At 38.6% G+C, this 17,201-nt stretch overlaps 1 protein-coding gene across 1 annotated transcript in view; it reads left to right on the top strand.

Moving 5' to 3' along the window:
- The window catches only part of CYP2C19 (cytochrome P450 2C19), a 102,363-nt gene extending 92,633 nt beyond the window's left edge, over positions 1-9,730 (top strand). The window contains exons 7-9 of the mRNA XM_002756462.7: positions 1,393-1,580; positions 6,405-6,546; positions 9,193-9,730. Coding sequence (XP_002756508.4) covers positions 1,393-1,580; positions 6,405-6,546; positions 9,193-9,374 — 512 coding nt within the window. The 3' untranslated portion in view covers positions 9,375-9,730. The remainder of the gene's footprint in view (positions 1-1,392; positions 1,581-6,404; positions 6,547-9,192) is intronic.
- The last annotated feature ends 7,471 nt before the right edge of the window (positions 9,731-17,201 follow it).

Consider the following 17,201-nt stretch of genomic DNA (forward strand, 5'->3'; position numbering starts at 1 on the left):
TCCCTCCTATAAAACCCCTTCCAACAGGCCCTGGTGTCAAATGTTCCCCTTCCTGTGTGCATGTGTCCTCATTGTTCAACACCCACTTATGAGTGAGAACATGTGGTGTTTGGTTTTCTGTTCTTGTGTCAGTTTGCTGAGAGTGGTGGTTTCCAGGTTTATCCATGTCCCTTCAAAGAACACAAACTCATCCTTTTTTGTGACTGTATAGTATTCCATGGTGTATATGTGCCATATTTTCTTTATCCAATCTATCATTGATGGGCATTCGGGTTGGTTCCAGGTCTTTGCTATTGTGAATACTGCCACAATAAATATACATGTGTATGTGTCTTTATAATAGAATGCTTTATACTTCTTTGGGTATATACCCAGTAATGGGATTGCTGGTTCAAATATTTCTAGTTCTAGATCCTTGAGGAATCACAATACTGTCTTCTTGTTCTGTGACCTGACATATGATCACTTCTTGATTATTATCAAGAATTGACCATGTGGACATAATGTGCTGTGGAAAAGAATGTGTATTCTGTACCAGTTGGGTAAAATATTCTGCTAATCTCTATTAGATCAATTTGGTCTATGGTGCAGATGAAGTTCGATATTTCCTTGTTGATTTTCTATCTGGAGGACCTGTTCAATGATGAAAGTGGGATGTTGAAGTCTTCAGCCATTGTTTTATTGGGGCCTATCTCTCTCTAGTTCTAATTATATTTCTTTTATATATCTGGGTGCTCCATTGTTGGTTGCATATATATTTAATATTGTTCCACCCACTTGCCAAGCCAACCGCTTTATCACCAATAGTGATCTTTATCTCTTCCTGTAAATTTTGTCTTGAAATCTATTTTGTCTGCTTTAAATATAGTAACTCCTATTCTTTGTTTTTTTTTTCATTTCCATTGGCATGCACTCTCTCATTTCATTCTTTGATTTTCAGAGTATGTGTGTCTTTATGAGTGAAGTATGTTTCTTTTAGAAAACAGATTAATGGTTCTTGTTTTTTCATCCAATAATTTTACATCTTTTGATTGAAGATTTTAGTCCATTTTCATTCAATATTATTGTTGATAGGTAAGGACTTACTACAGTTTTCTGGTTGTTTTGTGGACTTCTATTCTTTCTGTCATTCCTTCCTGTATTCCTTTATTGTAGATACTTTTCTCTGCTTATATGTGAACAGATTTTTCTTAATACCAAGTTTATGGCACAGTCACACATTTGTGCATCTGCAACAGTTCTTCTGTTTAAGTTTATATACACTTTTAGCACCATAATTTAAACTTATAATAATGTTTGGATACCTCCATCATGATTTATGCACTCCTGAATTGCTACAGCAAATGTGCTATTTTCCTCCTTTTCCATCAGTTCTTAATTGTGTCTTATCAGCTAAAGTCCAGGAAGAGATTGGACATGTGGTTGGCAGAAACCGGAGCCCTTGCATGCAGGACAGGGGCCACATGCCCTACACAGATGCTGTGGTGCATGAGGTCCAGAGATATATTGACCTCATCCCCACCAACCTGCCCCATGCAGTGACCAGTGATGTTCAATTCAGAAACTACCTCATTCCCAAGGTAAGTTTGTTTCTCCTACACTCTCTTACACTCCATGTTCTTGAAGTCCCAAAATTCAGAGTATGATTCTCAGTCTTGACCATCAGAGGGTGAAAGAAATGCATAACTCATGTATGTGGCAGTTTAATTGGACTTTCTACTGTTTCCTGTTTGGGGCTGTAACAGATCTTAGTGCCTGGCCGTGTGTGTTTTTCAGATTTATTCTCTTTCTTCAAGATTGTTTTGGTTACTCTTAGGTGCGTATATTTCAAGATAATTTTTAAAGGTATTAGTTTGTCAAATTCCCAAAACATTGGGCTGGAATTTCTGTCAGGGTGACATTAAATTTATAGGTCAGTTTGGAAAGAACCGACATCTTGACACACTGAGCATTTCCATTCCTGAATATAATTATGCTTCCAATTTATTTGGGCTTTTTAAAGTTTCCAAGTAATGTTGTGATTTTGCCATGGCTTGCAAACCTTTGGTTTATTCCAAGATAATTAATTTTTTGTGGTTATAAATTTATAAAATGCCTTTTGATTTATTTTTACTTGGTATATTGGAACATAATTAGTTTCTATCATCTGATAACCTTAATCTATCAACTTTGCTAAATTTACTAATCACTGTTTATAATTTATCTCTAGCTTCATTGAAATTTATACATACATTATACTGTATTTGGATTATTATTTTTTATTTTCCTATTCTCATGGGCTGAATTTCACACTTTCTAGGAGAATGTTTAATAGAATTGGTGATAGTGGGCATTTTTGTTTCTCATTTCTAATCTGCAGTAAGGAGTTGAAGTTTTATATTTCAATATTGAGAATGATGCTTAGTAGACTTTGGTAGATATTCTTTATCAGATTAGGAAACTTTGCCCTCATATATATATATGTGTGTGTGTGTGTGTGTGTGAGTATTTTTGCCCATATATGTGTGTGTGTGTATTTTTCATAATTGTGTGTAAAATCGTACCAAATCCATTCTCTGCATCCATTTATATGGTTGTGTGTTAGTCCATTTCCATTGCTATAAAGGAATATCTTAGGCTGGGTAATTTATAAATGAAAAAGGTTTAGTTTGACTCATAGTTCTGCAGGCAGTGCAAGAGACATGACATGGACAGCTCCTAGTGAGGGCCTCAGGTAGCTTCCAATCATGGGAGAAGGTGAAGGGGAAGCAAGCACGCCACATGGCAAGAGCGGGGAGCAAGAGAAAAGGGAGTAGAAATGACTTTACACAAACAGTTCATGTATGAACTAACAGAGTAACAGCTCACTTATTATCATGGGAAGGGCTTTAAGCCACTCAGGAGGGATTCATCCCATGTCCCAAATACCTCTCACCAGACCCCACCTCTGACATTGGGAATCACATTTTAACATGAGATTTGGAGGGAACAAATATCCACACAATATCAGATTAGATATATTGGCCTCACATTCCTTACTAAATAGAAATAAGCATGCACATAGAGATGAATTTATTTTCTGCATATTGTTTAAGACTTCTGTGTTTACATTCACAAGAGATTTGGTTTGCAATTTTCTTTCTCAGAATTTTCAGAATTTTTGATACCAAGATTATGCCAGCCTTATAAAACTAGGTGAGAAACATTTCCTAATTTAAGTCTGTTTTTATTGCCAGTCTGTTTTTATTCCCTTCTCTCCTAACTTTTCTTCTTGTGATCACTTAGTTGTAGCTTTAAAATGCCTAATAACTTTTGGTTAAATACTAGATGTTATATGTAAGAAAGTGCAGAATTTCAGAGGATGTTTATATTCTTCCAAGAAAGATTCATTCCTCTCCCATAGGCAGTCATAATGACATGACACTTGTTGTCATGATTCAGAATTGGACATAATGTGAACCCAGTCAAAAACTGACTGCCAGTGTTTTCTTAGCTCTCTCAGATTCCCCTACTTCTGGAAACTTGAGCCCAATTTTTGTCTTGGCAGCTTTACAATGCCTTCTATCACATGGTTTCTGTATTCATCCAGACACTCTGGTTGCCATCTCAAACCTACTTTTTCCAATTAAACCAAGACATATTAGTAAAATTAAAAATAGTATTACTGAAAGTTGTGTTTTCAAAGGAAAAAATCAATGAGATTGGTAAAGTTGCAATTATTAATGTCATCTTTTGAAGAAGACAGAATTGATGATTTACTGAGAGATTATGGGGCTTAACCTGATGGTCACTGATTTTGTACAAGAGTCAAGACTTCAGTGCACTCTGTTTTCACAAACACAGGAGACAACCAGGAAAAGACTTTTGTTTCTCAAAATTAACATCTGAGGGTAATAGTAATGAAACTTGCTTCTTCTACAATAATGAACTATGAAAAATATACTGCAGAATCAGGCAGGAGTTGCCAGTCTCCCCCATTCACTGCATCAGCTTTGGTGACCTGCTGGAGGAAAATGCTGTATCTGATGAACTTCTTCATTCACCCATCTTCAGGGCAGCTCGTGCTGTGTCTACTGTCTTTTGAGCCCTGAGAACCCAGAACCCAAGGGAATTAATTACCCACTGAATCCCTTCTTCATGGAACAGCCCAGTACAGAAAAATGTGGCACTGTGTGGCCAATTCTACCATCTTTACAAATCAGATAAATGAGTTCTGCTACATACTGAATTCACTTATGTAAGTGGAGATAATAGTCTGAGACAGAAGTTGGCAAACTGTTTCTATAATGGGCCAAATAGTAAATATTTTAGACTTTTCAGGCCATGGAGTTTCTGTTGCAATTCTTGACATCTGCTATTGTAGAACAAAATCAGTCATAGACAATATGCAAATAAATGAGGATTCATATGGGCCTATATATATATGAAAAATGTAAATTTCCTATAAAATTTTGTTTCTAAAATGTTATTTATTATTTGCATTTGTTCAATTTAAATACTTTTAGCATACTATACAAAAACAAGTGGCAGGATGGACTTGTGCAGGGAGTATTTGTTTATTGATGCCCAATATAAGACATTCCTGTCCAATAGAATTTTCTGCAAAGATGTGTGATTGATTTGTGCTTTTGTGTTCTATTTAAAGAATATTTCTCAGCACAAGATTCCAAAGATTGATTTTTAACTTCCCCAGAATTTTTGGTTGAGCTCTTATATTTAGATCAATGACATGTTTTGAATTAATTTTTATTTGTAGTATGGAGTAATAGTGGTCATGCTTCAAAGTTTATAATTAAATGTTATTCAAGTAACATTTGTTGAAATAAATCTGCTTTGTCATCTTAAAACATTTTAATATAGTACTTGTTTATAAATATTCAAGGTAATATTTTTAAAAACAAAATTATGGACTTTATTTATATGAAAACTTAGAGGGTAGAATTTTCCCTAACCTTTGTATTATAAAATTTTTAAAAATAAATAACATTACACACATATATGTATATGTACATATGGCAGTGTCTATATATATCTACTTTGATATCTGTTCATCCTTCTATCTACATCTCAATATTGCAGTGTGTATAGCCCAATAACAATCGTATTCTTCTACATAATAATTATAGCATTCATACTGTAGAGTTATTAATACAATAATATCACTTAATACACAGCTTATATTTAAAATTTCCCAATATTTTAAGAACACTTAATCACTTTTTTTCTTGAAATTCATTCTCCATTCAAGAAACAGGCACATAATTTGGGTATCTTGTTATTTTAATCTCCTGTAATCAAGAACAGTCCAATTTATCTGTTTCCTTTCAGTATGTTGATCTCTGCAAAGAATTGAGGCTGTTAGTTATTTAAATTTCTCTAGGGCTGGCTTTTTATAATTGTTTTCTAGATTTTATATTCCAATTATGATTTTGTCAAAAAAACTATATAGTGCTTTGAATATTCTACTGAATCACAGTTATGATTTTGGCAAGAAAACTACATAGTGCTTTGAATATTCTACTGAATCACAATAGAATCACAGTAGAATATAATGTCATCTATGCCATTTTTGGTTATGCTAAGATCCTCACCCAGTAAACTGGAATCTGCCAGATCTCTCCATTGAAGAGATTCTGCTTTTTATGTGTAAATGATAAAATTTGATGGCATCGTACTTTTAGACTGTACACCTTGCTTCCCAAGTCACACACCCAATAGTTTTCTTTCATTAATGATCCATGCCTAATCTGTTGATCTTGACCTGAACAGTTACAAAAAGATAATTTTTAGAATTTCATTATTTCTTCTGTATTTTTAAGCTAGAATTAATCTGTAATGAATATCTCTTACATAACTTTAAATGAAGACAGAAAAACTGCATGGCAATTGCAAACACTCAATAGTTTTATATTTGTGACTATACTTGTTACCATCCCAGAAGACGTCATTTAAAACCCAATCATATGTTTATTCACACATGCCTTGTGAGCAGATACTCTGGCCATTTTCCATGTCGACAGAGACTTCAACTTTAAATTATACTCTTCACATAAGATTTGTGAAAACTGAAGTGTTGGAATATAATAGCAAGTGTGGACAGTGGAAGTCTTGGAATATAATAGCAAGTGTGAACAGCCACTAGTGTCCAAGCTCAATGGAAAGGAGAACAGATTCAGAAGGTTGCACCCAAGTACCCAAGTACTCAGGGCTTCAAATGTGATGGCAGGGCACTTTAGCAAGATTATTATCACTGGCTTTAAACTCATGCCTTTTCTTACTTGGTCTATCTGTCTTGGAATGGTACTGCTCTTCTTTGGAATAGCATTTCCTCATCTGTACATCAAAAGATTTAACTATGTGATTACTACTGTTTCTCCAGCCTTCATGACTTTATGGCTCAGTTCATCTATGTCTCTTGTTTCTAGGGCACAACCATATTAACTTCCCTGACTTCTGTGCTACATGACAACAAAGAGTTTCCCAACCCAGAGAAGTTTGACCCTCATCATTTTCTGGATGAAGGTGGCAATTTTAAGAAAAGTAACTACTTCATACCTTTCTCAACAGGTAATATAAATTGATTTCCTTGTGTTTCAGGTTACAAGGTAACTTTTTGGATCAGTTGGGACTTAACATCTCCCTCCTCTGCAGTGGTACAATTACTCTTTGTACATGATCAAGAGCACTGTTCTGAATGCCCATATGCTCTCCAATCATGATACATCCTTGTTTTGGGGGCAGATTAGTGGGCTTTGGGAAATTAATCTAATTATTCCAAATTGAGAAAGTTGAAGTATAGATTAGTTGAATCCTGGCTCTAGATACACCACTGAGGTACCCAGAAACTCCTCCTGGAAGATAAAACTAGTAACATTTTCCCAATAGCCATGAGAAAGTTATCTCACTCCACAACTTCACTGAGTATCTTCCACATGGTATCCCTCACCCTTCAGGCTGGGCTTGTAGGATAATATTATCCTCAAGCAAACAGTAGGGTCTTAAAATGCACTCCTGTGAGTTTGGAAAGCAGAGTAAACAGATCATTGTAGTTCAATAGGACCGAGGCTGTGATATAGGAAAGAACAGGCTGTGTGGAGTTGGGAGGTAGATGAAAAGGCTGTCTGCTTCTTGTTCTCTCATACCCTACAGTGAGATATAATTAACATTTTAACAGCAGTAAAGACGTTTGAGCTACCTCAAAGGAGGCAGAGAGGATGAAAAGAAAAGGCATGGCTTTAAAAAAATATAATAAGCCACAGGAGCAGAACATTAGCTCTAAATAGAGATGTTAGAACATTTGCCAAATAACCATGGATGGGATCAGGGGGGCATTGGGAATGTAGTAGGATACTCTGCAGTGATGCAGACCACCATGCTCTTCCTCCAGTCATGCCATGTATCTTGAATGTTGTATCTCCACACCTGAAATGTGTGGGTTGAGTGTCTGGTGATGGAATCTCTTTCCTTTCTTCTGTGACCTTTGATGTCTGCTTTATCTGGCACTGTAGATACCAAGACAACAAGGAAAGAAACGTTCCTTGAAGCATTTGCATTTAGCACATGTATTGTCCATTCTTACATTGCTATAAAGAACTACCTGAGACTTGGTAATTTATGAAGAAAAGAGATTAAGTTGACTCACAGTTCCACAGGCTATACAGGAAGCATGGCTGGGAGTTCTCAGAAAACCTGAAATAGTATTGGAAGGCAAAGAGGAAGCAAGCACATCTTTCCATGACAGAGCAAGAGAGAGAGAGAGAGAGAGAGAGAGAGAGAGAGAGAGAGAGCGAGAGAGCACAAAGAGGAAAGGCTATACACTTTTAAACAACCAGATCTTCTGAGAACTCCCTCACTATCATGAGAACAGCAAGGGGGATATCCCTGTGATGCAATCACCTCCCACTATGTAGGTCACCCAACATTGGGAATTACAATTTGACACAGATTTGCATAAGAACACAGAGCCAAACCATATCAGTACACAAATAAATAAATAAATAAATCAGGAATTATGATTCTAGGTGATCCATGCTGTCTGCTTCTTCTGCATAACAAAAATATCCCAAGACTAGGCCGTTGATAAATAACAGAAATTTATTTCTCACAGTTCTGGAGGGAGTTCCAAGATCAAGGTGTCAGTCAGTTCAGGGTCTGGCGAGGGCCTGTTCCTTATAGATAATGCCCCTCTCTATCTTTATATGGCAGAAGAAGAGAAATGGCTTCCTTGCATTTCTTGATGTTATTTTAGCAAGAACAGAGCCCTCCTGACTTACTCACTTCCTAAAAGGCCCCATCTTTTTAGTACTGTTGCATTGGGGATTATGCTTCAACATACAAATTTGGGAGAGGCATATTCAGACCACAGCACATTTTCAATGGAAATATGATATTGAGGAAACCCAGAGAAAGCAACATTTTATTGCACAAGGAGATCAGAAAAAGGGGGAAAACAGAGATAAAATTTGACCTATGTACTGACTGTGGTAATAGAAAAGTTCATCTTTGTCAAAAGAAGCAGCATAATATAAAACTTGAAACCTCATCGTGTGTTGGAGATTGACAAAGAGTGGCTATGCCTAGAGCTGAGAGCAGGGAATGTGAAGAGTGTAAGGAGTGATATGGATCATCAGACTGGAAACAGAACATGAAGATCCAGGTCAAGCCATTTGAACCTTATCCAATAAGACAGTCAGGGAAGCCATTTAAAGTTTTAAAGTAAGGGGGTGACATGTTTGGACATCTTTTCCCTGAAAATACCTAGAGAAAAAATCTTTGGCTGCATATTGAGCCAGAAATACAAAGGGAAATGAAATAATGTGAGTCTCCTCCTCTAAGCCCTTCTCATTTTGACCCACTGGACAAAGAATATATGTTTCTAAAGAAAGATTTTAATGAAGTGCTTGGCATGTAGGTGATACTCAGTAAATATATGTTGAATACAGGGTCTTGTTAAGATCTGATATTAGGTGAAAAGCAAGTATGTCCATTCATTTTTCAGTTGACTATCCAACCATCCATTCATTTGTTAATCCATTCAACAATCCATCCATCCATTCATTCATACATTCACCCATCCACCCATCTATCTACTCATTCCTCCTACCACTAACCAAAAGTTATTGCATATTCTGTTTGTGCCAATTACATAGACAGTGTTTGTCACGGTCACAATTACACATGAAGAGTAGCTATTCTCTCTTTGTTATTTTTCAGGAAAACGAATTTGTGTGGGAGAGGGTCTGGCCCGCATGGAGCTGTTTATATTCCTGACCTCCATTTTACAGAACTTTAACCTGAAACCTCTGGTTGACCCCAAAAACCTTGACATCACTCCAGTTGTCAATGGATTTGCTTCTGTGCCACCTTTCTATCAGTTGTGCTTCATTCCTATCTGAAGAAATGCAAATGGTCTGGCTGCTGCTGTGCTATCCCTGCAGCTCTCTCCTCTAGGGTGTTATCCACCTTTTACTATCTGTGATGCCTTTTCTGACCTGTCATCTCGCATTTTCCCTTTCCTGAAGATCTAGTGAACATTAAGGAGAGTTTCCTAAGTTTCACTGTGCAGATATATCTGCTATACCCCATACTCTGTAACAGTTGGATTGACTGCCACACAATGCTGATATTTATCTAATGTTGAGTATTAATATGTTATCATTAATAAATAGAGAACAATGATTTGTGTATTATAATTCAAAGGCATTTCTTCTCTGCATGTTCTAAATAAAAAGCATTATTATTTGCTGGGTCAGTTTATTAGACCTTCCTTCTTTTATGTGTAATGCAGGTAAAAAATGAAAGAAAATAGTTTCAGGTGGCCATGTTGGTTCTCAAAATGATCACAGAAAAGATAAAGAGGATGAAGTTAGGGGAGCTATTTTGGCTGTTACCAAAATTTAGAGTTACTTTAATATTTCATTTGAAAATGTGTAGTGGAAGCTCCAACCTGTTGGAAAATATTCAAATGATCAGCTATGGGAAGAAATGGGCATTAAATATTAGAATTCATATTTCCACATTTGTGTTCCTTTTTTTTTTTTGAGGGAAAATCTCACTCTGTTGCACAGGCTGGAGTACAGTGGCATGATCTTGGCTCACTGCAACCTCCACCTCCTGGGTTCAAGCGATTCTCTTGCCTCAGTCTTCTGAGTTGGTGAAATTACAGGTGTGTGCCACCATGCCTGGCTAATTTTCTGTATTTTTAGTACAGACAGAGTTTCTCCATGTTAGCCAGATTGGTCTCAATCTCCTGACCTTGTGATCCACCCGCCTCAGGCTCTGAAAGTGCTGGGATTACAAGCATGAGCCACCATGCCTAGCCTGGTGTTTAGAGTGTCATTACTTTATCTATAAATAAAGAATCAGATTACTAGGATTGCTGGCAAGATGGTCAAATAGGAACAGCTCCAGTCTGCGGCTCCCAGCCAGATTGATGCCGATGGTGGTGATTCCATGCATTTCCAAATGAAGTACTCGGTTCATCTCATTGGGACTGGTTGGACAGTGGATGCAGCCCATAAAGAGCAACCTGAAGCAAGGTGGGGCATTGCCTTACCTGGAAGCACAAGGAGTTGGGGGATTTCCCTTTCCTTGCCCAGGGATCCATGAGAGACTGTACCAGGAGAAATGGTGCATTTTGGCCCAGATACTGCACTTCTTCCATGATCTTTGCAACTGGCAGACCAGGAGATTCTCTCTGGTGCCTGGCTCAGCAGGTCCCACCCCCAAGGAGCCCAGCAAGTTAAGATCCACTGGCTTGAAATTCTCACTGCTAGCACAGCAGTCTGAAGTCAACCTGGGAAGTGAGATTGTTGGGGGAAGGGTCATCCACCATTGCTGAGGCTTGAATAGGCAGTTTCACACTCACAGTGTAATCAAAACTCTCAGGAAGTTCAAGCTGGGTGGAGCCCTTAGCTCCTTGAGACAGCACATGGGGGAAGGGGTGGCTGTGGCCTAGCTTCAGCAGACTTAAGTGTCTCTGCATGACAGCTCTGAAGAGACAGCAGTTCTCCCAGCACAGTGATCAAGCTCTGACAAGGAACAACTACCTCCTGAAGTGGGTCCCTGACACCCAGTGTATCTAGACTGGGAGACACCTCCCAGTAGGGGCTGACAGACACCTCATACAGGAAAGCTCTGGCTCATATCTGGTGAGTGCCCCTCTGGGATGAAGCTTCCAGAGGTAGAAACAGGCAGCAGTTTTTGCTGTTCTGCAGCCTCTGCTGGTGATACCCTGGAAAATAGGACTGGAATGGACCTTCAGCAAACTCCAGCAGACCTGCAGCAGAGGGACCTGACTATTAGAAGGAGAACGAGCAAACAGAAAGCTTAACATCATCAACATAATAGACCAGAGGTAGATAAATCTATGAAGATGGGGAGAAACCAGTGAAAAAAATGTTAAAAATTCCAAAAACCAGAATGCCTTTTCTCCTCCAAAGGATCACAACTCTTCACCAGCAAGGGAACAAAACTGGACAGAGAATGAGTTTGATGAATTGATAGAAGTAGGTTTCAGAAGGTGTGTAATAAAAAACTCCTCTGAGATAAAAGAACATGTAACCCAATGCAAAAGTGCTAAGAACCTGGACAAAAAGGTTAGGCAAATTGCTAACTACAATAGCCAGCTTAGAGAAGAACATAAATGACCTTATGAGGCTGAAAACCACAGCATGAGAACTGCATGAAGCATACACAAGTATCAATAGCCAAATAAATCAAGTGGAAGAAAGGATATCAGAGATTGAAGTTCAACTCAATGAAATGAAAGTAGAAGAGAAGAATAGAGAAAAAAGAGTGTAGAGAAATGAACAAAGCCTCCAAGAAATATGGGATTATGTGAAAAGATCAAATCTGCATTTGATCAGTGTACTAGAAAGTGATGGGGAGAATGAAACCAAGTTGGAAAACACTACTCAGGATATTATTCAGGAAAATTTCCCCAACATAGCAAGGCAGGCCAACATTCAAATCCAGGAAATACAGAGAACACCACAAAGATTCTCCTTGAGAGGAGCAACCCCAAAACATATAATCATCAGATTCACCAAGGTTGAAATGTATAAAAAAATGTTATGGGCAGCCAGAGAGAAAGGTCGAGTTATCCACACAGGGAAGTCCATCAGACTCACAGTGGATCCTTTGGCAGAAACTCTACAAGCAGGAAGAGTGAGGGCCAATATTCAACATTCTTATAGAAAAAAATTTTCAAACCAGAATTTCATATTCAGCCAAACTAAGCTTCATAAGCAAAGGGCAAATTAAATCTTGTACAGGCAAGCAAATGTTGAGGAATTTTGACACCACTAGGCTTGCCTTACAAGAGCTCCTGAAAGAAGCACTAAACATGGGGGAAAAAAACCAACAAAAACTAGTGCCAGCCACTGCAAAAACATACCAAATTGTAAAGACCATCAGTGCTATGAAGAAACTGCATCAACTAGCAAGGAAAATAACCAGCCAGCATCATAATGACAGGATCAAACTCACATCTAACAATATTAACCTTAAATGTAAGTGGGCTAAATGCCCCAATCAAAAGACAGACTGGCAATTGGATAAAGAGTCTAGACTCTTGGGAGGCTAAGGCGGGTGGATCACGAGGTCGGCAGATCGAGACCATCCTGGTCAACATGGTGAAACCCCGTCTCTACTAAAAATTACAAAAAATTAGCTGGGCACGGTGGTGTGTGCCTGTAATCCCAGCTACTCAGGAGGCTGAAGCAGGAGAATTGCCTGAACCCAGGGGGCGGAGGTTGCGGTGAGCCGAGATCGCGCCATTGCACTCCAGCCTGGGTAACAAGAGCGAAACTCTGTCTCAAAAAAAAAAAAAAAAAAAGAGTCTAGACTCATTGGTGTGTTGTATTCAAGAGACCTATCTTACATGCAAAGATACACACCAGCTCAAAATAAAGGGATGGAGGAATATTTACCAAGCAAATGGAGAGGAAAACAAAAAGCAGGGTTTGCAATCCTAGTCTCTGATAAAACAGATGTTAAACCAGCAAAGATCAAAAGGGCCAATACAGGAGCACTCAGATACACAAAGCAAGTTCTTAATGACCTACAAAGAGACAGATTCCCATATGATAATAGTGGGAGGCCTTAACACCGCACTGTCAATACTAGACAGATCAACAAGAAAGAAGCAAGTGTATTCAAGATTGAACTCAAATCTGGACCAAGTAGACCTAGTAGACATCTACAGAACTGTTCACCCTCAAGCCACAGAATATACATTCTTCTCTGCACCACATCACACTTGACCACATAAGTGGAAGTAAAACACTCCTCAGCAAATGCAAAAGAACAGAAATAATAAGACTGTGTGTGTCTCAGACCACAGTGCAATCAAATTAGAACTCAAGATTAAGAAAGTCACTAAAAACTGCACAACTACATAGAAACTAAACAACCTGTTCCTGAATAACTACTGGATTAATAATGAAATGAAGGCAGAAATAAAGATGCTCTTTGAAACCAATGAGAATGAAGACAGACTATACCAGAATCTCTGGGACACATTTAAAGAAGCATCTAGAGAAAAATTTATAGCACTAAATGCCCACATAAGAATAGAGGAAAGATCTAAAATTGATACAGTAACCTCACAATTAAAAGAACTAGAGGAGCAAGATCAAATAAATTCTAAAGCTAACAGAAGACAAGAAATAACTAAGATCAGAGCAGAACTGAAGGAGATAAAGACATAAAAAACCCTTCACAAAAAAAATTAATGAATCCAGGAGCTGGTGTTTTAAAAACATCAACAAAATTTGCAGACTGCTAGCCAGACTAATAAAAAAGTAAACAGAGAAGATTCAAATAGATTCAATAAAAAATGATAAAAGGAATATTACCACCATTCTCACAGAAATACAAACTAGAAATTACTACAAAAACCTCTATGAAAAATAAACCAGTAAATCTAGAAGAAATGGATAAATTCCTGGGCACTTACACCCTCCCAAGACTAAACTAGGAAAAAGTTGAATTCCTGAATATACCAATAAAAAGGTCTGAAGTTTAGGCAGAAATTAATAGCCCACCACCAACAACAAAAAAATTTCAGGATCAGATGGGTTCACAGCCAAATTCTACCAGAGGTACAAAGAGGAGCTGGTACCATTCCTTCTGAAACTATTCCGAACATACAAAAAGAGGGAATCCTCCCTAACTCATTTTATGAGACCAACATCATCCTGATACCAAAACCCGGCAGAGACTCAATGAGAAAAGAAAACCCAGGCCAATATCCATGATGAACATGGATGGAAAAATCTTCAATAAAATACTGGCAAACCAAATGCAACAGCACATCAAAAAGCTTACCTACATGATCAAATTAGCTTCATCCCAGGCATGCAAGGCTGGTTCAACATCTGCAAATCTATAAATGTAATCCATCACATAAACAGAACCAAAGATAAAAATCATGCAATTATCTCAATAGATGCAGAGAAGGCCTTTGACAAAATTCAACAGTGCTTTATGTTAAAAAGTCTCAATGAACTAGATATCAATTGATTATATCTCAAAATAATAAGAGCTATTTATGACAAACCAACAGCCAATAACATACTGAATTGGCAAAAACTGGAAGCATTCCCTTTGAAAACTGGCACAAGATAATGATGCCCTCTCTCACCACTCCGATTCAACATAGGAAGTTCTGGATAGGGCCATTAGGCAAGAGAAACAAATAAAGTGTATTTTAATAGGAAGACAGGATATCAAATTGTCCCTGTTTGCAGATGACATAATTGTATATTTAGAAAACCCCATCATCTCAGCTCAAAATCTCTTTAAGCTGATAAGCAACTTCAGCAAAGTCTCAGGATACAAAATCAGTGTGCAGAAATCACAAGCATTTCTATATACCAATAATAGACAGAGAGTCAAATAATAAGTGACCTCCCATTCAGAATCACTATAAAGAGAATAAAATACCTAGAAATACATAACGGGATGTGAAGGACCTCTTCAAGGAGAACTACAAACCACTGCTCAAGGAAATAAGTGAGGACACAAACAGATGGAAAAACATTCTATGCTCATGATTAGAAAGAATCAATATTGTGAAAATGGGCAAACTGCCCAAAGTAATTTATAGATTCAATGCTATTTCCATTAAGCTACCAATGACTTTCTTCACAGAATTGGAAAAAACTACCTTAAACTTGAGAAAAAAAAGCAAGGAAGCAAGCAAGCAAAAAACAAACAAACAAAAAATGCTGCAGGCATCAAGCTACCTGACTTCAAAATATATTACCAGGCTACTGTACTCCAAACAGCATGATACTGTTGCCAAAACAGATATATAGACTAATGGAAAAGAACAGAGGCCTCAGAAAGAATGCCACACAACTACAACCATCTGATATTTGATAAACCAGACAAAAACAAGCAATGTGGAAAGGATTCTCTATTTAATAAATGGTGTTGGGAAAACTGGTAGCCATATGCAGAAAGCTGTAACTTCATCCCCTCCTTACACCTTATACAAAAATTAACTCTAGATGGATTCAAGATTTAAACATAAGGCTAACACCATAAAAACTCTAGAAGAAAACCCAGGCAATACACTTCAGGACATAGGCATGGACAAAGACTTTATGACTTGTCAAATGCAATGGCAACAAAACTTAAAATAAATAAATGGTATCTAATTAAACTTAAGAGCTTTTGCACAGCAAAAGAAACTATCAATAGAGTGAACTGGCAACCAACAGAATAGAAAAAAATTTTACACTTTACCTATCTGACAAAGGGCTAATATCCAGAATCTACACAGACCTTAAACAAATTTACAAGAAAAAAAAAAAAAAAAAAAACAACCCCATCAAAAAGTGGGTGAAAGATACAAACAGACACTTTTCAAAAGAAGACATGTATGCAGCCAACAAACATATGAAGAAAAGCTCATCATCACTGGTCATTAGAGAAATGCAAACCAAAACCAAATTGAGATACCACCTCATGCCAGTTAGAATGAAAATCATTAGAAAATCAGGACACAAGGGATTTCCAAGATGGCATGGTAGGAACAATTCAGGATTGCAGCTCTCAGTGAAGGCACAGAGGGTGTGCTCTAGCCGCATTTCCAGACGGATCTTTGTTGCCCACAGAACGGAAAAATTCCCAGGTGTAGGAGAGACATGGAACACCAGCACAGCCCTCTCAGCACACGCAGCAATTTCGGCCAGCGCCGCAGCACAGCAGCACCCCGCACAAAACACGCTGGTCTGGGTGCCCTGTTAAACCAGCAATCTGAGATTTGGGAGGGCAGATTAGCATATCCATCTGATTAAACGGGACTTGGACAGAGAGCCAGAACAGGAGATTCCCAGGAAGTGACATTTGAGCCGGTGCAGTGGGTCACTGCACGGGAAATCACACAGACCCCGGTGCCCTTTCAGCAGGCGACTAAAACACCTGAGAGAGAGTCAACAGTTCAACTTAAAAAAAAAAGAGAGAGAAAAAGGGCTCTGAGGCAGGGAGCCAGGTGATCAGGCTTGGTGGGTCCCACCCTCACAGGGACAAACCAAAAGGTGATTCAAAACGCTCGGGGTTGAGAGTTTCACTGTGGGCACAGCTGAATCCATGATGGTGCAGCTCGGTGAGGGAGGGGTGTCCACCACTACCGAGGCATTCCGCGCCTACTGAGGTACAGTCCCATTGCTGATGCAGCCTGCCATTGCCGAGGCAACCCACCATAACAGAGAGACTCCGCCAACAGGGCGGAGACCATGAAAGCAGGGCAGGGCCCATGGGCAACAGGGCAGTGCCCACAGCAACAGGGCAGAGCCCACGACAGCAGGACGGATCTCACAGCAGCAGGGCAGAGGCCACAACAGCAGGGCAGAGCCCACGGCAACAGGGTGGACCCCGTGGTAGCGGGGTGGAGCCTCAGGAGGCAAATAGTGACTAGACTGCCTCCTAGCTGGGCAGGACAGTGCAACAAATACTCATAAAGAAAGGCCTAACTCTTTGAGACAGAGTATCTGAGGGGAAAAAAGGGGATTTATAAGATCTGCTGCAGCAGACCTAAATGCACCTGCCTAACAGCTCTGAATGAACAATGGAGCTCACAGCTCAGCACTTGAGCTCCTATAAAGTACAGTCCATCTCCTCAAGTAGCTCCCTGACCCCTATATATCCAAAGAGTCACCTCAAAAAGGACTGATCAGACTGACATCTGGCGGGCATCATTCTGGGACAAA

This window comes from Callithrix jacchus, chromosome 12 (genome assembly GCF_049354715.1).
Source record: "Callithrix jacchus isolate 240 chromosome 12, calJac240_pri, whole genome shotgun sequence".
NCBI classification, from domain to species: domain Eukaryota; kingdom Metazoa; phylum Chordata; class Mammalia; order Primates; family Cebidae; genus Callithrix; species Callithrix jacchus.